We start from the raw sequence: 24,233 nt of genomic DNA on the forward strand, positions 1-24,233 counted from the left end.
CATTCGTTTCACCTCCTTGAACAAGAGGTAGGGCATTACCAAGGAGGAAAAGTAAATCCTGAGATAATCAGCCCTGCTTAATTCCAGCATGGAGCACTGCTGTCATCAGTGTTCCTGGTGTTCATTGCATAGGGAGAAGGGACAATGACTGTAAGTATGTACATTTGTGTGTGCATGTATATATGTGTACGTATGTATATATATGTGGGGAGAGAGGCAGACAGGCAGAAGGGGAGCATTTAATTGCCTAGCAATCTGAGTGACCAAGTAGTGTTCTGATTGCATACAGCTGATTTTCTAAGTGAAAATTTTCAAAACTACTCACCAGCAAAACCAAGATCATCAGTGACTCTGGAGTGTGTGCCTGTGTTTCTTACAGAGAGGAGGAAGGATGGGTTGATTACTATGTCTTTTTTTCCTTTAGACAAGTATGTTTTTCTCACCCAAGGGAAATGTATTCTAGCAGCATGAACATAACTATTAATCAACACTTAAGCAATAATCAGTGAATGAAAAATGATGACCAGAAACTGAAAATGTACTTCCATAGCTACTTTGGTGCTTTTCCTTTGAGATCATGCCCTTGCATTTTAACATGAACAATTCTTATAAAATTAGTGTTGATATATTCCAAAAGGCAGTGATTTAAAAAGCCAGCGTTTATTTTTCACTTTTAGAAAAAAATTACTAGCAGTGAATGGTACATTAAGATCTGCATAAGTAATGTTATAAAGCTACCTCAGTAGTCTCTGAGAGAGATCCTCAATTGCTATGAACCAGTAATATCTTATGGGGTTACTTCAGAGAGAGAAATGCCGAGATCATCATCACTAGAATGCTGCATTCAAATGTGTGAAGACGTGTGCAGGATACAGAGATATAAATGTTTTTCCTGTGTATTTTCACCCAAAAAGGAGATACAGCCACTGAGAGATGCAGGTGTATGTCAGCTTTGGGAATGCCTCCAAGAGGAATCAAATGCTATTGAAATTAAAACAAACCACCCTCATCAGTATTTAGCATGCTTTCCTGAATCGGGGCCAAGGTATGTGGTAGCACCCAGCAGAAACCAAGGCTGTGAGGCTCTGCTAGGAGTGCAGCAATACATTCCTTTAGTTCCTCAAGATGTTTTTTGACAAACTTTGTCACAGTTCTAATAACATCAAGTGTTCTTTGGAATAATCTCAAAACCAGAATAGTATAAAATGCTTAAAGTCAGCGTGCTTCACAAAAAGAAGGCTCAACATTCCCTGTGACTGAGCCCAGAAAACAGAACTTTAAGAGTCTGCAAGATCACGATGGGCGGTGAACAGGCACTTGTAGCCATCTGTTGGTTCACCTTCCCAAGTGATTTACCCTGTATTTTCTGTTGGCAATGAAACAAAAAAGTTCAAGTTGGTTGCCGGACTGCCCAAAACAAACTTTGAAGGCATCGGGCCATGATTTGAGAACCTCTCACAATTACAGTCCTGAGATGTCTATAAAATGGAGCAGGAACAGAAACGCAAGGTTTCTCAGGACCTGATGGGGAGATACCGCTTCCTTCCTTTTTCTTGAAAACTGTCCTACGAACAAGTTTGTAACAGGAAAGCTGGAAGTGCTCTCTGCAGTGGTGGAGGTGTTTTTTGAGAATTCCTGTGGGACATCATCTTGGCTTTTCATTGCAGCCACTTAGCAAAGAAAAGCACCACCAAGAATACCAAAAAGAAGTATTAAAGGTGCTGTCTTATATCCAAACAATGGTAAAGCAGTACCAATGGGCTCATATAACATTAGACGCTTCTTTGAGGACTGCTTCTGTCATTAAAATCAATGCAACTTAATTAAAGCAAATTATAGATAGATACATCTATAAATAAGATATTAAAGTGCGCTGCTGAATATGATAATTGCTGCATATTTAGCAATCAGCGTGTGTGTTCTGCTTTTGCCAGGAGGGATTTCTTTCAGTGGAATCAATGGAGCTTTATTAAAAACCATCCAAATTAGAGGGAGAAATGATGAGTGTTATAATAACGCAAAATCACTGTTTCAACTTTCATTGCAAAACCAGGAAAGCAAAATACATCCCTCTTTGTGTATGTTAGGAAAACATCAGGAAAATTCTTTTGAATCATGGACACTGGTAGAATTTTTAATTTTTACCTTTTGATGCAAAACATAAAAAAGCTGGATGGAGGAAAACATGTTTTTTGTGCTGGAGGTCTTGGAGAGTGGGATAATTACGGTATCACAGCAGTTAGGAATTAAGAAGACCCCTTCGATCAGCTTCCTCCATTTCACATGGAACATCCAGCTCACTGCTGTACATAACCCACTTCTGTTTTAACAGCTCAAGAAGTGTTCGTGAATCAAATCATGCTCTTAAATTTCACTTGCAGTCCCTAGAACCGAACATACTGTTGAAATGCAAAAAATAAAATGGGTGAATTTTGGTGCTTCACCTGTGTACGAAACATTGAGACTGGGGTGGGGAGCAAATCCAGTTTTACCTCTCAGTTTTTCTTCAGTTTTCACTTAATTGAAAACAAAAACCAACTGTGTCTCAGCAGAGGGGAGACCTGAAGGTTAAAGGGCAAATTCCGTTATACCATGGCTCTTTTTGGCATGCTGAATCTCAACCCATGTGATTAGAAACGCTCACAGACAAAAGAAGAGCTTTGAGAACAGAGGTCAAACCAGCATCTGAATCAAGTCCTTTAACAGATGATCACAAGACTGTTGAAAAAAGTACTAAGCAATGCAGCGGTCCTATGTGCCATGTTTATACACAGACTTTAAGGCAAAAAGAAGAACTGGGTGGCATTTTCAAAGCACTTGGGTGATGGCAGAGCACATGCCTTGCTCTGCAGCCTTCCTGGGATGGCCTCTGTTTTTTAGTGCATGTCAGTCATAAAATACAATAGTAGTACTGTGCCATTTTTTATGGGAAGAAAACTACAATGCGCAAGCTCAAGTGATTTTCCTGAGTGTACACAGTGAATAAATGAGAAAGTTAGGAGTCCCAGGACTCCTGTCTTCATAAGCTCTTCCTGATCTCCCATAATTTTAATTCAGGCATGACTCAATGGAGTCATCAGTGTTTTGCACTGGGTTCACAAACACATAGCTAAAATCACATCAGCCTTGATGAAGTTATGCTATTGCTACTTAGCTGGTGGGCAGCACACACACCCCATTTTCTTTCTGATCTTAATAATTGAAATGTTTGGAGGAGGTTTATTGTTCAGAAGTGGGTGAAACAAAGGGTTAACAATAAAAATTAAACAGGCAAAGGAGTTGTTTAGCGTGTAAGTGAAAAATGAATGAGCCTGAATGCAACACCCACTTTGTATTATTCCTTTTTAAGAGTGTGAAACTTCTGACTCTGAGTGGTGCTTTTTCTGCAGCTAGTTAGGCTTTAAACAATTTTTTTAACAAACTGATCAAAGTTTCCTATATGCACCTCTAAACTAAAATACCTGCAGGAGAGGGAACGGCAACTGCAGCTTTCTGAGACAGCCACCCTGAAAATGGCTTTGCATCATTCTTTTCCTTATGAGCAGTACCCATGGTCTTGAGTCTTCAGTGTGCCAGCTTCACCTGGATGGACCTGGAACAGGGCACTCGGGTAGCTCAGGCAGGAATTTGTGAGAGGAGGTAGAGCCCCAGCAAAAACACACTGTCCTGTGGAATGTGTCCTCACTGCTAGGGGCAGGGAGTTGCTGCTGGCTTTTGTTAGCAGTGTGGTAGCTCTCACCTTGAGCTGTGTGAGAATGCATAAGAAAAAGTTGATTCTGGGTTTATGAAGCCTAAACTTTAAAAATAATCACTATAGTTGTTCATACCGCAATGGCTGTCCAACACCAAACACCTTGATCCATATGAAAGGGGCAAGCAGGCTTTCATGCTAGCAGCTCGTCTTTTAGCCTTCCACAAATGCTCCAGGAGGCAGTGATTGTAAGGCAGGTGAGGAGGAATGAAATGCAGTGTCTCCGGGGAACAAACACAGCCTCTTGCACTTTCTCGCACAGTTTTCAAGGTAGTCTCAAGCTTCAGGATGAAATGAGTCCTTTCTCTGCTCTTAAAGAATTGTTCTTCTGCAGCCCCAGAATTTTCCTGCGGGCAAATCCTAGACTTGCTTCTAGATACCTGCCTGCAGGTATACTCTACTTATGCCTTAAAATTTGTTTGCAAATATTTGAATGCTCTAAGATATTTATTTCTGGCTTGATCTACAAGTGCATGTTCACATCATTTGTTACGTTTTTTTCCTAGGAAGTTTTCCTAGGGAGAGCTGGCAGGTTAGAGATACTAGCTTACCACTTCCCTGTATTAGAAAACTCCTCGAAGTGCCATGCGGTTACTGTGTTTGCCAGGGATACAGCTCGCACTGACACCTGCGCAGCTTTTGTTTTCTCTTTTTCTTTCCAGTTGCTTTCCCTTTCTGTTTTTGATCTGCATGTGAAACTATGCCTCTTTCTACAGTTTTCTGTCCTGAAGCAAATGTGAATTACACTTGTCCAGGGAAGTGGAGGGACCCCCAGCCTGTGCTTGTTATTCTGCCTTTTGGCCCTTCACATTGGTCCCCTGCTGAAAGCTGTGGACTGAGCGAGGAGAGCAGCGCACCGTGCCTGCATCACTCTTCAGTCTGTGCTTCCCCCAGCCTGGCTCTGCCTCGGGGGACTGGCAGGGGTTTAATTAAAGATGCAGAGGTGTTACAGGGTTTTCTCTGAAGTGATGCATTTCTATCACAGAAATTTTGTTTGCTAATGGAAATTACGGGGGGGGGGGGGCGGTTAAAAGAGACTTGAACAGCAAAAATACTACTAGCTATGTAGAAGAAAATATCGTTCTGGCACACAGAAAATCCTGACTGTGAAGGCACTGTGTTATATGGATGCAGTGTCTTGCCTGTTTGTCTGGTACTTTGTTTCCAGGTGTGGCCAGTGCTATGTGCTTCAGAGAATTCATTGGGATTCCCAAAGGGACGATTAGGAGAATAATGTGCTGGTACAGGGGCTTCTGCCTGCTCTCCCTTTCAGGGAATGGCTGACTCTGTGAGGCTTTACCTCTCTTCAGCCTGTCAAAGGCTTTTCTGTCTTCTGCTGAGCTGGTGCTAGTTGTTTTGATTCATATGTGTGTCCGGTTTATTAATCTTCCATTCTACAAAGGGCTTGGCCATACCAATACTTCGCAACAGTTAAGTTTCATGAATTGTTTGCTGTTGTTTTTTGACAAAGATAGCATTTCGTTTTCTCAGTTTAAGCATGCTGCTCTTTTAATTGCACTGATGGGATGATGTCTGTTTCTGTGTTTATCTCTACCTCATTATTTTTGCATATTCATGTTTTGCTTGTTAGTTGAGGCCGCTCTAGACTAAGAGATGATCGCTTCATAATGATGGCTCTTATTTAAGTTGATGTCGTTAATTTAAACCCTAAAAATACAGGAGCATGTTTTGGATCATTCTTTCTGTTGTGCATTACCATACATTTGTGAAACATGTATTTCATCTGCTGTTGTGTTCTTTCTTTACTGATTGGGGTGTTGGGTCTCAAAAGCTCTTCCAGCTGCCTCTGATATGGACTCAACTAAGTAATGCACCTTCTATCATCTCCAGTGCCTCACTGGTCACCTCATGGCCAGTGTCTATTTGGCTTTGATAGGATTTCCAGGTTCTAATGCTTTTTTATTAAGGTTACTGTTTGCTCACCTAAGTATTTTGTGATTATTAACTATGTAGTTAAAACCTCTGCACCTGGACTGAGGGCCAGCTGTGTACGTTGTGTTTCAGGGAACGAGGAGAAGCTGGAATATTTCGATCTCATTAGTTAGTGCCTTTCGTACTGATTTTTAGCTTAGTTTGTGGTAAAAGACAGCAAGGAACTCTTTGCTTTGACTCCCTCTGAAACAGAAATAACTTCTATGAAGGAGGTGTTTCCATTTTCGCAATTTCTCTTTTCATCGGGGTAGTATTTTATTCCGGGCACCATTTTGCTGGTGGCTGAGCGATGATATGTTTTTACTGTCGCATGGACAGATGGAGAAGGGAAAGGAGAAGAAATGGCTAAGTCTTTAATTAGCCATGCAGAGCCAGACCATGCTTTTCCAGTGCACTGGGGATTTTATATAGGGTGTGGAGACACAGCCGGCTCAACGGATCCAAATTAGCAAAATTGTGTATCCATCGCCAGGGTGTTTCTATGGCAACTGTCTCTCAAATCATATATACAAACAGACCTGGCAGGGGGTATCACCTTCTATTTGGTCTGTAGGAAACCATCAGAAAAGGGGTATTTTCAGGCTGCAAAAAGGCCTCATGATGTAAATATTTTTTACTTTCTGGTGACTGGTAAAACTTTGGGGATCACTGCTCGATGCTGGTGCAGTTCTGGATCTGTTAGTGGTTTTGCACATTGGCTGCCATTACTCCTGGTAGGTGTGAGAGTGATCACCAGGAAATTTGCACAGAGTTGTGAATGCACAGTTACCAGGTGCATCCTTGAGCTCACATGCACCTTGCCACTGCACATAATTAATAGCCTATCTACAGCCACGCAGGTAGGCCGTATACTGCATGGCTTTTGTGCTGAGCAAAACAAATTACACATTTAACTTTTTCCCCCCTCATTCTTCTTCATAAAACAGCAGAAATATGGAGGCTCTTCTTTGACTGCGTACCTGGTGGATTAAGGGAAATTATCAGCCTGATCAAATTAGCAGTGTAAGAACAGCCAAAGTGGCTGTGGCTCTTCACCTAAGCGACTCCATCTGTATAAATTCTCTCTAAATGTCACTTTTTCTGGTGGAAAAAAGGAACGAATGATCCATTTAGCCTACAGCCCTCTTTTTGAAATGTAGGGCAATTATTGTTATTTTTCACTCGTGCAAAGTCAGGCACTGCTAAAGCATGGGTCATGTCAAATCAGAGATGATTATTTCTTGTGGCCACCAGTTCCATGAGGACTCCTTTCTGTTTTGAGTCAGATAAAAGGGAGTTAGCGATAGGCCTGTGCTAAATAATTTGTTTCACTTATGATTATCTTGGAAGTTCAGTAAGTGGCAAGGTGCATAACAGTATTTGTCTAGGAATTCCTAAACCTGCCTAGTGACTCCAAGGGATAGTGCCTCACTGTGCGTTGGGCTTGGCTTATGTAATGAGTCCACAAGAGATTGTATGGAGAAGTGTTATGTCAAGACAGATAACACTTACTACACCAGAGTGCACAACCTTTGCTATAGCAGAAGCTTATATATCTCTTCAGTGAAAATGCCATATTGCGTGTAAATCCAGAACTGTCAGAAATGTACTCTAACCTGTAGAATGTGAAAAATGTGTTAATTTTGTTTGTTTTCTCTTTTTCTAATCAGACCTTGGCTGAAAGCTTGGTGTGATTTATTCTTTTCTTTTTAATGAATTGTTAAAAATGTTTGAAAAGGCATTAAATCTTCTTTTCTGCTATTAATCTGTAAAAGGGGAAGGGGATTTTAAATGGCCTCTTAGTATATTGCTTTATAAAACTGCTGATTCTAGCAGCACCGGAATAGGAACACATACTAATGTAGGAAATACTGAAGGCAGTCAGAGCCTCCTGCATTTATGGAGGAAAAGACTAATAGCTCCGTTTTAACAAGGCTCTTAACACTTTGGGCCATCAGCAGGCATTGAGTGAGTGAAATTGGGAGAGCTCCTGTGTGCTAAAAGCATTGAAGTTCACCGTTTTGTACCCCAGTTGGAGCCTTCCTGATAGAATTGTGCTCTTCAGCCAACTCCAGTTGCCATCTTGAAAACAAACCAAGTAGCAAGCTGGCATTTTGACCGAGTGCACTAATGCTTCACTTTTGAAACAGCACCAGAGCATGATAAATGCACTTAACTCTCAGTTGGGTACTTAGCTTTGCAGTGGTATTAGGGAAAGTTTTTGGATTTGTGTTAAGAATGAAAACAAAGCCTGTTTATATCACGTTTTATACTTGAGCAAAACACACAAATGAAGAAAAAACGGCAAACTTGGTACTAAGATGCTAGCTTTGATTCAAGTAATTATGCCACTAGAACCAGAAGGGGTGTGCTTAATTAGATTACATCCTCATGTTACTGGATTCTAGGAGGAAGGCCAGCCAGGAAAGGAGAGAGAGTATCCTAGCTAGCACACAGAGGAGGAAAAGACTCTGAAGATTGTACGTGTTCTAAACAGTTCTTTGATATGGAAGCCTTTCTTGTTAGCAGTGATAAGATTATGTATGGGATTTGGAGCTTCTTTGAGCCCCTGCCTCTCTTTTGTTGAGTTTGGCATGTTGCAGCATCATGGGTCTTCTGCTTATCGTTTTGAGATGCATTGTTAGTAGCTGAGCTGCATAATTGATCTTCATCTCTAATTAGTCTCCTCTCCACAGGTGCCTGGAAAAGGACCAGATGGGAGCTCATACAGTCTTCACTTTGAGGGGATGGAAAGGCAGTATGCATCCTTACCCAGGTACAGCACTGAGCCTCATACACACACTGATCCACCTTCCCTCCGATGGGTAGGGAAATCAGCCCACAGCTGATGTCCGACTCCAACATGAGAGATTATTTTGCAGTTTTGTCACCTTTTGCTGCTGATTTAGTGCCATCTTTATAACTGTACTATTAATTTTGACTTTTGAATTTAAAATAAAAAAGGTTTCTCATTGAACATGTCAGCAAGAGTCATGAGCCATAGGTAGAGAACATGACATTGAGGAAGCTGGCTCTGCAAGGGTTGTAACAGGTTGTAGCAGAGCATAAATGACCGAGTTTATAGCGATATAATCCTAGCTGTCATTGACAGAGTGCTGCTGTGGAAAGCCTCCACTACAGCAGCCACAGCTACTGAAGTCCCGCTATTGCTGCCAGGACTGCCTGACTGGCAGTCCTTTTCCAGTGGAGCATCTCTGTGCTTTAACTGAATGCTGTGGAAATGAGAGTGAATCCTCTGAGGGCTTTTTTTAATTTTTAATCCTTATCAACTCAATGAAGAGTAATTCTAGTCTGAAACCAGTGGGGCATAACAAAAAAGGAAGCATTTCAGAGAATCAGTCTCATTTCTATGGGAGTTCTAATAGCAGAGTGTAAGATTTAGCAAGCCAGAAAGGGGAGCGAGAGGATGCTGTAAGAGATAATGGAAAGCAGTGGAAGGAAAACAAAAATAGATGAATATTGCCCCTTTAGAACTAAAGGTCTGGAAAGGACCTTAGAGGGATTGTCCAGTCCACTACTCCGGACCTACAAGCAAGATAATTTGTAAAAAGTAAAGCAAAACTAGCTATTTCCAAGCCAGAAATTCTTGATTTCTTCACAGTGGAGTAGTGAAAAAAGCTGGCTTTTAGAAAAACAGTGAATAGTTTCTTTTTGCTTCTTTTTCCACTGAGCTATTTACATTCAGAAGTATCACTGGAGAGATTGATTGATAAATATGTAATGCTGTGTCCAATTCCAGATGAAAATACAAAGAATATCTTCCTTTTGGAAACCGATATATAAAGGCTGTCTCACAAAACATTGTTGGATGTTTGTAGGCATTTTTAATGTACATAGTTTCTAAACCAAAGGCCAAAGGATGTGTCTGTAGTTTAGTTACTGTCTTCAAACAATATATGTGTCAGCCATCATTTTGGAAATTCGTCCTGTGTGGTAACTGGCTTTCCTAACAGAAGCCTGCTTTCCAGCAGCTTGTCCTGTATGTGTTTCTTGACTGACTGTGGATATTTCTTCCTCTCCTTGGTAAATAGCCATCTTTTTTCATAGTCCTCCAACACTCGTGTCTCCTGTCATGCCTTTAGCAGTGATTTTTGCAGGTTAGTTAGCTGTAGTTTAGTTACGTACACGCTTTCTAATCTATTTTAAACTTCTATCTTGTGGATTACAAGAATAAATTAGCAGTTGGTGCCCAATGTAACTGTATATGAGTTTTCGTATTCCTGTGTCATCTGTCCTTTTATTTGTTTTCCCTTCAAGCTAACCAACCTTATTTTTTCAATCCTTTAAAATGGAAGCTTCCCAGTGAAGTAACTTCCATTACCCAGAGTTCTTTTTATTTCACTGGTATTCCTTTCAAGTAAGGATGACCAGAAGCGAGCGCAACAGTGCAGATGCAGATGTGCCCTTGCAGTGTTCTCTGTATTCCTTCTGTCCTGTTCCTTTTCAAACCCACTGCATCCTCGGCATGTCCCCTAGGTGTGTGTAATGCTCACCTCTGCACTCTGTGTTTTTGTGGTGGTGTTTTTTTTTTTAAAAAAAAAAGGTAGGTCTGTCTGAATCAGGTCATGAATTTCACTTCTTCCCAAAATCTCCATTTAGCTTGCTAGAAACATGACTCTCCAGCTCTTACGACAGGTTTGAGTATTTAGCTGGCTGGGACTCGCCATTTAGGAAGTCATCCAAACATTCAATAAGCTTTTCAAGATCGGTGTGAAGAGTGTCATTTCTTTCGGTGCTTAAGAAGATTATGCTGGAAGTGAGAGGGCATGCACTTCAGCGGGGTGGTGTGTGCTTCCTGACCTGAACACTCGCACTGCCGCACAGCCACCGTGCCACTGCTGCGGCTCCAGAGGGTTTCCACCCTGGCAGGAGCAGAGCTTTGGAACAGCACACCTTCGGGTGTGCCTCGGTCCAGCAAGTGGCTGCTGCATTTTATACTTAGGTTTTGTAAGTTTCGCGGTTTCACGTTACTGCAGTAATTAAGCGCTGGCAGTCACAAATGACTAGATTGCTACAGTGAAGTCTAAATCCAGAAGAAGGGGATGCAGTCTCATTGCCAGCCACTAATGGAAATGAGTGATTTCTTTTGTTCTTGTGGCTGACTGCCCAGGAGTATAGAGGAATCCAGGTAAAAACCCACCCATTTGCCAACCTGTTCTCAGTGGAGGATGCATGAATGCTACTGTAATGGGCAGCATTATTAAAGCAAAAAAAAAAAGAGAAAGAAATAGGAAGGTAAAAAATACAGAGGGTAGTATTTCGTCAGAGAGCAGCTTTCTTCCCCCCAGCATTCTAGTACTGGTTCATGGTTTCCTGCCCTTGGGTTTATTCCCCTCCTTGTCTTGTCCTGTCCTCATCTTGCTCCAACCACTGAGCTGCATTTGGTATGGATGTGGGATATAATGGTCTGCACACTTAGCCATGTAAAGTCCAGTTTAGTAAGAGACACTCAGAGGCTTCAGGTGAGGGTTGTAGATGCTGGGAAACAGATTCTTATTGCAACATTGTGTTGAGTCCAGGAGGATACAGCCTTTGCCTGCTGCTCTGGTGTGGCACACACAAGGAAAAGTGCTTGGAGTGCAGCCAGGTTTACTGTATGAGGAGGGAGGAGGGAATCTGTACTATATCGAGAGTAGCTGGGACCTACGCAGTGAAACTGTTCTGCTTACCTGGAAGCCAGCAGGAGTCATGCCAGTGTGTGTGGGCATGGATAAATTGCATAAGAGAGCTTTGGTTTTCCTCCCCACTGGAAAAGAAGGAGGAATAATCACATGCCAGATAGCTTTATGACTGTCTGGTGCCTGTAAGGCAGTACCCTGTTCCTGTGTAAAGGCACACATCCTTCATGAAGTCGTCGGATTGCCAGCAGCATCCAAACATATCTGCTGCTGAGTTGTAAAAGTAAGTTTTGAAATGTCATTGCTGCTTTGCCCTTTTGTTTTGTATTTTTCTGTCTTTGTCTGAAGCTGCTAATTTAAGCCTAGATATTATGGGCCAAATTAATTTTTGTATTTGGCCTATTTGAATACAAATTCAAATATGTATTTGAAGAATTTAGCTATGTCAAATGTGCTTGCCTTTCCAGTAGATGCAGCAGGAAATCCAGTGCCCCAGTCTCACTGAGCTCATTGACACCCTTTTTGCCTTTGAGTGGAGGATCTGCTCCTGTGTAAGGTTACATTTTTAATTAAAAGCTGGAAATGGGAAGCAGCAGCCTTTGGAGGAAAGCTTTGTATGTGACTGCCTTAATGACTGGCCAGCTGAGTTCCGTAGTTAAGTTCCTAGGTAAAATAATGCCAATCTGTAGACTTGGTTTGGAAACGTCTACAGAGGCAAACATCTGAATTAGATGATAAGTGGCTGTGGCAGGAGAGTGGCAGGTCTTCATCTCACACTACATTGTGCTGTTCTGTCTGCAGAAAGGCAGCAAAGTGGGAAAGACAGAATGGAAGGCTTTGCAAGAGAGATACAGTTCTTTGCACTCAATACTTACATGTTGCCCTGGGGCTACGGCTAAGTAGTGCTGAGTAGTAGTATTAAGCAATGTTAAATCTTCCTGCTTAGGAGAATGGCTTGATTCTTAAACCTCTTAGCCTCTTCTTTTGGGAAGAGCAGCAAGGCAAGGGTGTGAGAGCCAGAAAAACATTTGTATTTTTCAAACAATTTTTAATGCCTGCTTTTTTGGTGTAATCCAGAATATTTTCCTGATGAAACTATGGAATAGATATGAAGCTGCAGCTGCTGTGTTTGTTCATAGTTTTATTTTTGAGCTTGCTCTTGTGTAAGTCTGTCTTAATGTAAATCACAGTCTTGCCAATGGCAGCCTTGTTTGGAGAAATCTCATGTTCAAGGACACGTTCTTTTCTGTGTTGATGGAAAAGCTGGCTGTGACCAAAAGCAGACTGTCAGACACTGAGACAGGACACTGGTGACATGATGAGCGTAGATTAGGAAGCTCAGCCATCTTCCTGGTAAGAAATGCTGATTCCAAAGGAAAGCTAATATCCAGACTTTCTCTGGAATCCTCATGTAACTGAAAAACGTGTGTTTTTGTTGAGAAAAGGGGTGGGGCTGGAAAGGCAGGAAGAGTCTTAGGAAATAACTGCTAGCCTGGAAAAATGAGTTCAGGCTGTGTAGTTGCGTGGAGCTGTATTGCTGTGGCTGGGAGGAGACCGCTGAGCAAGCTGGTAAGTGGCTCACAGGAATATCTGTCTTAAATGTAACATGCATCTTAAAACTGGGAAACTTGCAAAGGTATTAAGGAACTAGCCTTGCAGTACAGCGGCAGCATGTAGTCTTGCCGTGCCGGAAGCTTCTCTTCAGGTTGACCGTGCAACTTGCACCTCTTAAGGCGGTAGCTAGAAGCAGCACATACTCCACTTCTGGGTAGGAAGCCAGAAAGGACAGTTTTGATCACCTTGCCTGAGCCCTCCAGGACCTTCTACAGTTTTGCGTCAAACTGAATTCCAATTTTGATCTGTCACATTACTTTTATAAATGTATTTACAAAAAGCATCTAACCTCAAATTTAAATGTCACATTGTGGAGAATTCATTACATTCTTCAAAAGTTAATTATTTTACTGTTTAAAAAGATTATGCCTTTTTTATTTTTTTCTTAAGTCTGAAATTACCCAGTTTCAGTTTCTAGATACCCTGGTAAATATTTTTTCTGCTAGATTTAAGAGCCAAGCCCGCAAAAAGCTTCCCTTTCAGTATTTCTATGCAGTGATCATTTATGTTATCTTTTAGCCTCCCTTTCAATAAATTAGCACTTAGATCTTACACTATAGAGCATGAAACAGCATTGACTCAAGGGACCAGAGTCCCCGTACAGTCAATTTATGAGGTAGCCTCTAGAGTCGAGTCAAAAACATTTCCAACTCTTTGGATCAAAAGCAAAGTTTCTGTAACTCCTGTGTCACGAAGAGATAAGATTCCTCAAACAGAGGGAATGGATTACTTGGTAAGTTTCATTAGTTTTTTCTTGCACTTGAGTGTTCTGCCTTTATTTTACTACCCAAGTTTATTTCAAAATGCAGGATTTCTGTAATTTAGTCGAATCCCAAAAACATCATCAGAAAGTGACTTAGCACAAATGACAAGAAAAAGTTGCCTGTTAAATAAGTCATCATTACCATTGTCTAGCAGAATCTGAAATTAATATACTGATATAACTTCAATATATATAGTGTGTGTTTTCCTAGTTAACAAAAAGAAATCACAATTTTAGTGCAGATTATAATTAGCTGTAAATCACCTTGTCAGAGCAGTCCCAGCCTATGGGAATTGACTAACCAAGGATCACAGATGAAAAAGCAAGATTTGAAATCAATTATTTAAATCAAAATTCCCTGCTTGTTGGGTTAAAACACTTTTTATTTTCTTTAAATCACTTTGGTTTAACTTATTCCATCCCATGTTGAAAAAATCTGTCCCTCTTCTCATTTTGTATACTTCGTTTACCTTCTTCCTTGACATTCCACAGTACTTTATGCAGCATTGACGCAGCAGTGCAGTCGTGATTATAGCCATCAGCTGAGGGATGTGATGTTCGGGTTGTTTTTTTGATGTTGGCCCATCTGCACTGACCAAGTGCCATGCAGTGGCACAGTGGTTCATAGTAATAGTGTTGCTCTGTCCCATAATACTGCTGCTGTTCTGCCAAGTTGTGTTCCAGGGACCTTCTTAGCGCTCAGAAACTTCTTAGCCATAGTCTGCCTCTCAGTTTTCCACGGTTCCTCTCTTTGGTGGACTTCATTACATGGCTCTACTGAATTTGTGTTTGGGGGTTTTTTAGCTCAAAATTATGCTTTATGGCAGGCAGGGGGTGGCAATGCTGATGCAGACTGCAGGTGTCACAGGGAATGCCATTGCTGCCTTGTAGCACTGTTTAAATTGGAGCATCATTTGCCTGGTTAAAAAAAGCGTCTGCAGATATATTTTTATAAAGGGGGGGGGAGTTTGCCAAAACTTTAGTGGCAGTGAAATTATTTATCAGCCCAGTACAGAATCACCAAAGTTATGGTCTGTCAGTGAAACCGCTTTGCTGGACGTATGCAGTTACAAAGCAAATCTAATAACTTTTGATGCATAAAGTAATACACAATATTTTTAGTAATGCCCAGATTTTCCCTTCAAAGTGGTAGAAAACAGTGACGGGCAGGATGATGGGAAAATATTCTGTATTTCCAGGTAGCTGGAAAAAGTCTGTATCTCCGCCAATTCTCATATTGATTAAAATTAAAAGAGGGTCAAGAGAAAGATTTGAGAACTAATTGTGAGTGGACTTTTTTAATTTTTCAAAACTAACCATTATTTTTTTAATATTCCCCTGACATAACTGCAAAGGTAAGAAGACTTGATAATTTGGAGTCTTACATAGGATTAGAGCTAAGTAGCGCACAAACACGAGTGGCCCACCTAAATTCATCATCCTAGTCATGTGAAATGTAAGTAATATTCAAACAATGTGTTCTACAGTATACTTGATTATTAACTTTCTCTTCTGTTTTAATCATCTAAAGTAGTATCAGTAACTCAGGAATATTTTTTAAATATTATTTTTATCTTGACAGCTGTACTTTCATTGAAAATGCAGCAAAATCTTGTCTGTATATATCTTCCAGGGTGGTGATCTAATTATAAATGAAATGTGTATGGTTTTAGTTGGGTCTTAAGTCCTGGCAGATGAATTTAGAGTCGGGTTTAATAGAAATATTGGTCCTACTCAAGGACCTCCAAGTTACATTGCAATAAATAGCCAAGGTGAAATACGGGCAAAGAAGGTCATTCTTACATGCTAGAGCACAAGCTTGGGAACCAAGGTGGTGTGTTCATTAAAAAATTAGCCTATATCCGATATCAAACAGTGTAAGATTTGCTTAACTAACTTCACTTAACTCTGCAAGATAATAAAACTGAGTGCTGTGGAAACTGCCCAGCGTCTCTGAGATGTCAGGGAGGTCATTGTATTTCAAGGAGGACAGCATCCAAATCCATAGCAGGACACCAGATTTGTGATACATACGTGCAGCAGAAAGCTGGAAGTGCCTTGTTGCAACTTGTTCTGTTTTATCTCAGTTTCAGTTCCTCTGCTGCAGTGTGCCATGGTATTAATATCACCTCAGTGTTGTATGTGAAGTCTGAAGGCTTTTTTTGTGTATGTTGTTGAAATACATTTGTCCAGTAACGTGCAGAGTTTATAAATAACTTGTGTGTACCTTCTACAGGGAGTCTTGGGCATTAAAAGCAGAGCAGGTGGGAAAGGATCAGTGTACTGTAGAAGTTTTAAAACATGGTCTTGTGTCTTTCTCTTAAGACTTGCTGAAAGGAGGAAAGAAAATTTTTAACAGGATCACAATTACAGAAATCTCTATGGTGAATTCAAAAGGAAGGAGATTTGGTTGTAAAACATACCTCCAGCTTTCTAATAAAGTAGAAATATCACTTGAAATGAGCGGGATGCCTCTATCCAAACCAAATTAAGTCTTAATACTGAAAAGGTATACTTTAGAAAGTCAGAAAGGTCGAGGTTCATGACATCAAATCATGGATTGCAGCTGGCAGGCTACCTCTGTAATTTCCATGGGAATAACTAAAGAAATTTGACCAAAGAAAACGTCTGCAACAAGTAGGACATAGCTTGAAAAGAACACTAAAAGCCAGATGTCCCAGAAGAATACTTTGGAAATGTAGGAGGTAGCAGACAGGGGTGGGTTTTGTCAATTTTTTTAATAAGTCAGTCAACTCCTCACAGCAAAAAACCCAGTTAATACAATGTGGAATAGTTTAAAAGCTAATTAATATTTTGAAACTGAACAGCCAGCTTTTTGCAAGGAGGTACTAGCTGGAGTAAATAAAAATACATTCAAGTGTCACATTTACAAAAAACATGGATCTGGTATGGATTTTAGTGTATAACCAGGCATAAGGACCTCCCACTCAAACAAAGGGCACCAAGTTCAGCTTAAAAATACAGGAGGTGGAGGAAAATATTGCCTTTGAATAAAAAGGCTTGAATTAATATTATAAAATTTAATGAAGGCATGGAGACATTGCCTCGGAAAAAAAACTGTATTAACTATGCCTCCAGTGAGTAAAAGAACAAAACAACTGTTAGGGAACAAAATATTAATGATAGAAAGAAGTGTCAGTACAAAATGGTTAGGTTGAGAAGAAGGATCTGTGGAAAAAAGATAAGTGAATGCAAATTAAAAAGAAGATCATCAAATTAAAAAAAAAAAAAGCATATATCCCATCCAGTGCATCAACAGAGTGATGTGCTGAGTGAAACCTGGGGAATAAGATTTGTGCTACAAAATGCAAATCTATCCATTGCATTGTTGAGATGGATATTGAAATCACTCAGGAGACCAACAGGCTGGGAAGCTCAGCTGGCTGCTTTATAGGTACAGATATTTGGAATAAAAACGTTGCTGCTTCTGTTGTGTTATAATTCAGAAAAAGTGTGGACTCTAGGCTGCAAAAATGTGGAAATAAGTTTTTTATTCTGTGAGACAGTGCATTGTAAAATAAGACAACTGCACTGCAGTTCTTGGCTTTGTCTTTCCCTTGATGAATAGGTCTGGAGGTGCGGCTGAAAGGTGGTTGTCAGCAAACATGCTTTAAAAACAGCTAACAAAGGAGAAATGTGGGAAGCCAACAGCATCAGGTGTAAATATATGTGATTTTTGAGGATGTTGGAACAGGATTCTTGAGTGAGCTTCCTGCAGCTCTCACAGGGTTGTGCATGAACCTCCTGTGTTCTATCACAGCTCAGCTAGGTTCCTGTAAGCAAGCAGCAGCTTTGCGATGGCACCAGTTGCTCAGAGCCAGGCTGCAGTTAGTTCTGCATAATCCAGCCAAATCCTTTGTCTCCCTCCAATCTTTGCAAAGCAGGCTCATTAAAAAAAAAAAAAAAAAAAAAAACAAAAACACCAAAAAAAACCACACACCACAAACGGGAAAGGTGTTACAAAGAACAAGGAAGTTGTACTGTCATGGTAGCAAGTTTCAAGCTTTTAATGGCAAGCCACTTTCAGTGGGTCATTTATAGGTATTCTTATGTATGTATCTAGAAAAAGGAAAGATTATACTGATGAAGCAGGAAAGTGAATTGTATGTGGACAGTCTTAATTGAATGCTGCAAGATAATGATGGGCTGTGAAATCTCGGGAACTCAAATATAGTTCTGGGTTCTTTTACAGACACATAGGGGACAGAGTCATAAGCACTCAGCGTGCCACCCACTGAGAAATAAGAAACAGGGTGAGGGAGATGTGAGCCATAGAGAAACACAAGAGCAGTGCTTTACGAAGACCTGCAGTTGTTTGTTATCCTTGGTGAAACCCTGCCTTGTGAGAAGAGAGCTTTTATATAAACTGGTGATTAAAGGAAAGAGGTATCAAATTTGGGATTAAGAGAATCACTGAAGAATTTAATAGTAAAATCAGTTGCTAGAGCAGCTGTTTCAACACAGGTCATACAATTGGCAGCCAAACTGCTTCCATTTCGCAAGCAGGTGACATTTAATTTCTCTGCACAGAAGCCTTTTAAACACATATCAAGAGAATATTCTAAATTCTAGAGATTTTTGTCCAACTTTCTTTGCCCATATATTCACCTAAGGCTTTTATGTTGCTTTTCAACTGATACTTTAGAAAGTCATGCTTTGGGTATATTGTTACAGATTGACTAACACTTTATTCTGCAAGAAATATTGTAGAAGCTAGTGTAAGCCTGACCAATAATCCATGGACATATTCATACCAGTTGCAGTCAGCAGTCAATTTAGACTGAGATGTGATCACTGTTAGAGCATATTCCTTCATTTCTTTGCTGTATGGGTCAGTCTGGTAGTAATTTGGTAAACTCTGATGAGGTTATTTGTTTTTTCCCCAGGAACTCTGTCCACCAATGTTAGCAGTCTCTGTCTGTATTTTGGAGATCCTAGAAAAAGGAATATATCTTGGCCTGCTTTGTATGTTCTTCTCCACCCCATTCCATCTTACCACAGATACAAGTGAAGTAAAAGTAGGACTTAAAAATTAATGTAATTCAAGGTTGTTGAAGAATTACAAATATTCAGATCACTAGTGGTTACGGACCAGTAACTTTGTTAAGAGGAAGCATGGAGCTAAAACTCCTGTTGTACTCTGTTAAAGAAAATTAATTCCTGCTTTCTTAAGCATCTTTACCCTCATCTCCAGGCTTGGAAAAGATGGCATTGTTCTAGCGTTTAATAGTTATGTAAATTAGCACTAATTTTGTCACTTAGCACCTGTACAAATTTTCTACGAGAACAGCTCTTTAAAATTTGGTATAAACAAAGCACAAGATGCACAGTGATACTGTTCTTTTGTCGATAATTATTTGAGAAAATCTGCATAAGCTATTGTCATGGATATGCCAGAAACACACTAGCAAAACTTTGTAGGTATGTGATACAGGCCATTAGTCAGACTTTCAGCAAGCTTTATTTAAGAAATATATTAAATACCATAATGCATATGCTAAAAACTTAACCACATCTTTATAGTAATGGTAGTGTCTTTGCTGTACTCAAAAACTTTGTCTGCCAAACATAACTTAATCTGGCTATAGAGATGTTGACAGAACTCATACCTTCTGCCTGGTATTGCTGTGGCCTCCACTGCTGCACTCTGTTCCGTGTGGGCCGGTGAGATCCTACAGCTGTTGGAATAAGTATTAGTTTAAAGAGTTATTCTGCTTTGATTAACCATTCGATGAGGGGGGAAATGACAGGGGGGAGAGTGCCTAAGGAATCTCTCTCTGCTTCAGGCCTCCTGCCCACCAGGATGCATTTAAATGTTCGAGCAGTGATGAGGTGAGGAGTCATGTAAACTGGAAACTCTTCCTCAAGTCACCGTCTTCTCTCTGTTCACAGAGTAATTGATAGCTCATGTGCTTGCAACAGCTGAAAAAACAGCAGAACATGGAAACACATCCACTGTATAACATACATGGGAAGCAAGAGGAGGAGAGTGTTAACTCTAATAGAAAGTGAATTATCTGACATTTTTGTTCCACTCCAGGTGTAATTCAGCAAGGAGATTGGATCTGTGCATTAGACAGTCTGAGACAGCACCTTGGAAATTGGCAGCCAGTTCCAGGCAGAGAGGGCAGTAAATGTGTGAATAAAACCCAGCCCAGGTTACCAAGTAAAATCCTGAGCCAGTGGAGGTGCTCGGATGTTGAGTAGCTGGCACTTTTCTTCATTTAGAGAAGAAAAATTGCCTTTGTTTTCCAGGTGAAGTACTTTGAGAGTAGTCTGTTGTAGATCATGACAAAACCTGGCAAACAAAACCAATCTCGGCAGGCTTTCACAGTTGAAAATCCATGTGAATGGCTTTTTGCTTGGATCTAGTGTTAGTGTGCTGTTGTACATACCCATGTGTCACCAGGTTTTGGTTCCTCATTTAGCATTTTTGTGTGAATTTTGGCTCGGTCTAAGATGTTATGCTTTAAAGAAAAGGAATATTTGTTTACTGAAAACTGAGATGTCTTCAGTATAAAAAGAATGTATTTTTAGAAGTATGGTATGGTCACAGTTTTTCCCTTTGTTTTGCTTTCTTGAAGAGGTAATAGATACGCTTTTGAACTGAAATCAACCATCCAAAACAATAGCTGGGACAAAACGAGTCGAAGAAAGGACATACTAGCAGTCTTTCCAAAGATCCTCAAACAGCAAACACACTTTATAACTATATGTAAAGCAATTAAAGATTTCCAAAATCAGTTAAAAGCTTTAAGGATTCCAGCAGCTGTGCTCAGAAATCCTGTGTGGCTTTGCTGCGCGTACTGTTTCTTACAGGCAGACTCGACTTCTGGTAGTCCTCTGATTAGCTTTGATGGGGTCTCTGAAGGCATCTGAGTTTCTCACTGCCTAGGGAATTAGGCTGAATTTAGGCTGCCTGAATACACCCATGCTGGTTTTGAGCATTTTCTGTAAGGATACCGTGTGGTACGCGGCAGCCCCCTCTGGAATGGCAAGTGGAAGCAGCTCAGCGGAACAGGCTGCGCTGCGGTACTGACTGCACCACGCTCTATGGCAGAAAGCAAAGAGCAGATCTGTTTGAGATGAAAGGAAGGGTTTTTTTTTTTAAAAAAAAAAAAAGCCAACAACAAAAAAAACCACAAATTCAATTAGTGAGTTGAAATTGAGTTGGGGTTTACAGCTTGAATTTTTAGGCCCAGATCCATCAGAGCACTTAAGCACCTGCTTTACCTTGAATACATTTTGTTTTTCAATAGCAATCATTTGCCTCGCTATCAGAGGCCTCCAGGAAACCTGGACTTAAACGTGCATTGTAAAGCGTAGGGGAAGGATGGCAGACAGTCAGTGGTACTTAAGAGAAATTTTACTTTTTCACTACCTGCACTTTCTGTGGCTTAAATAATGCCTCCTTAATGTTGCCGTAATGCAATGCTTTTTGCTGAATACCCTGTAAATAATATCAAGAAAGATTATTTAATGAATAATCTGACTTTTTCTTTGAAGAGACTTGTTACTGATCTTAACCTGGAATCTCTTTAGTATTATTGAGGGGAATAGCAACCTTAATGTCATTTTGGTTTTGATTTCTTTGTGTGAAGGGCTGAAAGCTCTCCCTTCTCTCTCGTCACCAAACATCTGAGGAAAGCTCTGTTATTGAGAGATTACTGCAGTGGTCCTTGGTCTTAGAGAGATTTCATCAGAAACATTTCGTTTTTAATGGACAATGGAAAATGTTCAGCTGTCCATTATTACACTTCTTTGTACACAGTCTAAAAATATAAATGGAAATTATAATTACATCTGTAATTCTGGGTCCCAGCTGAAATCACTTTAATCCCGATGTGAAAAAAAAAATCAATACAGAACCCTTAACCCTGGTCTTTTCCTGCTTAGACATTTCATTTTCAGTTGTACTAGTTTATACCACAAGTTTTGTAAGTTTTTCAAGGGACTTTAGTGTACAGAGACCATTTTGCATCCTCAGATAGTATTGCTGCTTTGTGCTTTGCTGACTTAGAAACTGGAATATTCTTCTTGAGTAATGGTTTATATTGTAGCTGCTTGATATGACAGGAGATTTCTCCCGTTTACTTTTTGATCATTAAAAAAAGAGGGGCCTTTGAAATGTTGCAGAGTTCTTTTAAAGAAAATCCCATTTTACTGAAAGTAGAATTACAGTTATTTTCGTTAAAGAGGAACCCAAGTCAGCATTCAAGATTTAACATTGTGGTTTGGAAAAGATGTCATTCTCAACTCACCATAGGTTCTCTCTACTATATTGTGCTTTTTTCCTATGGGATTCAAACAGTAGGTCTGTCAAATATTATCGTTGTTGGGGTTTTTTTACAATCAACATCTATAAGTACAGACACGCCAAGTGTTTTGTGTTTCTGAAACCTGCACCTTTCTGCAAACCTGGACTTAGACTAATAGTTGCTTTGGTTTGAGTTGGCTTCTGGGGAGGAAAGGAGAAGTTGTTATGCCGTAAGGCTTATGCAGACTATTAATTGTCTGCTAATTACAGCTTCTCCTGAAGCATCTGGTTCTGGCGATAGTCAAAGACATGATACTGCAGTTTAGGGCACACTCTGTTACGTTGCCCCAGTTGCCACACTATTAATAATCATAAATGTAACATCCATGTAGCAGAGGTGTGCTGTTCATCTGGTAGATGTCTTGTTTCTTAGTAATTGCATATATGTATCCCTCTAGATCATGAGGACTCAAAAGTAAAAAATAAATGAACTACATTTTGGCCAGTCTTTTCTCTGAATACCTGAAAGACACAATTGAAAAGGAATGTTTCCACGTGGAGTGAGGCATTTCAGCAACCCACATCTAGTACTTGAGCTATTTATTTGCTGTCTAAGGCTGTCAGGCTTTAACTTCCTGACTTCATTCCAGGATACAGATGTCTCATTCTCTCCCTGCCCTCTCCTCCCCTTTCAGATACCATTCTCCTATACAAGAGCCTAATCCAAAGCTCATTGAAATGCTTCCATTGACATCCAAAGGCTTTGGCTGAGGCTGGTTGAGTCTCCGGCGCAAAGTTCCTCATCGCATTGAGTTATTCAGTCTTCTCAGCCTGATATTTAGGCAGAGCACAGGTCTCTTTCCATCTTTACTTCCCTCTGCAAAGTATCTTGATGGTTTTTTTATGAGCTTGCCACTTCAAGTCTATCACATCACGCAATCTGAAAATACTTAGAATGATACTGTAGTAGTGACCTTTATTGTTCATTAGTGAATCAGCAGCTAGCTTACTGTGGCTTTAAATGAGCTATATAAATTGGTTGTTATTTTCAGTGATGATTCCCTTGATTTGAACATACTAGAGCAAAGATAATTGATTGATTCATTATGTAAAAGATTGTTTCAAGTTAGAGGGTGTTTTTATTTTTTTCCCCCACAGCCAAATTGAGACATGCTGTCTGGAATCTTTGCCAGGTTCTTACCAGGATCAGATCGGGAAGTGCAATTGCTTCTCTTTTTCTCACTGATGGCATGTAGTAGCCTTCCTGGATGGGGTAGGGGTGCCTCTCTGATTGTGGTGGTGTTCATCATGATCTAAGATGAAGCTACTGACAGCATCACATCTTGCACATAAGACTACTGCACACTGTAGCCTTTGACACATGACATATATATGTGTTCAAAAGAAACTAAAGTCTATACCTGGTGGTGCTGTCCAAAGCCTCTCTTTGCCTCAACATTGGCTTGCCGCTATCTTCCAGCTGCTGTGCTGTCACCTCTGTAAGGTATCACTGATTAACAGCTGTTGGCATTGCTTCCATTGCTCAAGGATGCAGTGTTTTGGTGTGTCTTTAAAGCATTTTTTTTTCTGTCTTCTGCTGTATGCTCCCACTTCCAGCTTCAGCATCCTGATGTCTTCTGTTCTAGGTATGTGACTAAGCTGATATAACTGTGTTGCCACAGGCTGTGCTTGCTCTCTCTAGAAGGTTGCCATGCTCCAAGAACTTTGCTGTTCCAAATTTTATCTTGTCATCTGGCATGAAGCATGGTGTGCAGATGGCACAGAAGAAATTTGTTTAGAAGCTACATATCTCCTCAGTTACAAGTGTTGGGGGGGGGGGGGGGGAGGATGTACATATGCCTGGGGTGTTGATGATTGCACCAGTTCCCAAAGAGCAAAGGATGCTGCGTGCCCAGGGACCATGCTAGTAAGTCCTGCTGGATCCATGGTGCTGCCCCAGACCAGGAATGCATGGCAGACAATCACATAGATCTGGTGATGTCTCATGTCATCTTGGACTCCTTGCAGGCATTGCCAGGGCTGGCACTGCTGGGGAAGAAACCAAAGAAGAGAACAGTAGCCAGGCCAGGAAGGGGAAGTGGCAAAAAAAGTGGTGGGAGTCATGGGCTCCAAGAAACCAAACTCAGACCTCGTGGAGGGAGGCAGAGAGGACAGCAGGGGATGTGACATCTCATCGTGTTGTCATGTCTTCCCATCTCCAGCCTGTGGTCTAACATGATGTCCACTGACTTTCAG

The 24,233-nt window shown here is 40.6% G+C and overlaps 1 protein-coding gene across 1 annotated transcript in view; it reads left to right on the top strand.

The window, feature by feature from the left end:
- Window positions 1–24,233, top strand: part of PARD3B (par-3 family cell polarity regulator beta) — a 413,185-nt gene that overhangs the window by 373,801 nt on the left and 15,151 nt on the right. Inside the window, exon 22 of the mRNA XM_037397959.1 lies at window positions 8,380–8,459. Coding sequence (XP_037253856.1) covers window positions 8,380–8,459 — 80 coding nt within the window. The remainder of the gene's footprint in view (window positions 1–8,379; window positions 8,460–24,233) is intronic.

Source organism: Falco rusticolus, chromosome 8 (genome assembly GCF_015220075.1).
Source record: "Falco rusticolus isolate bFalRus1 chromosome 8, bFalRus1.pri, whole genome shotgun sequence".
NCBI classification, from domain to species: domain Eukaryota; kingdom Metazoa; phylum Chordata; class Aves; order Falconiformes; family Falconidae; genus Falco; species Falco rusticolus.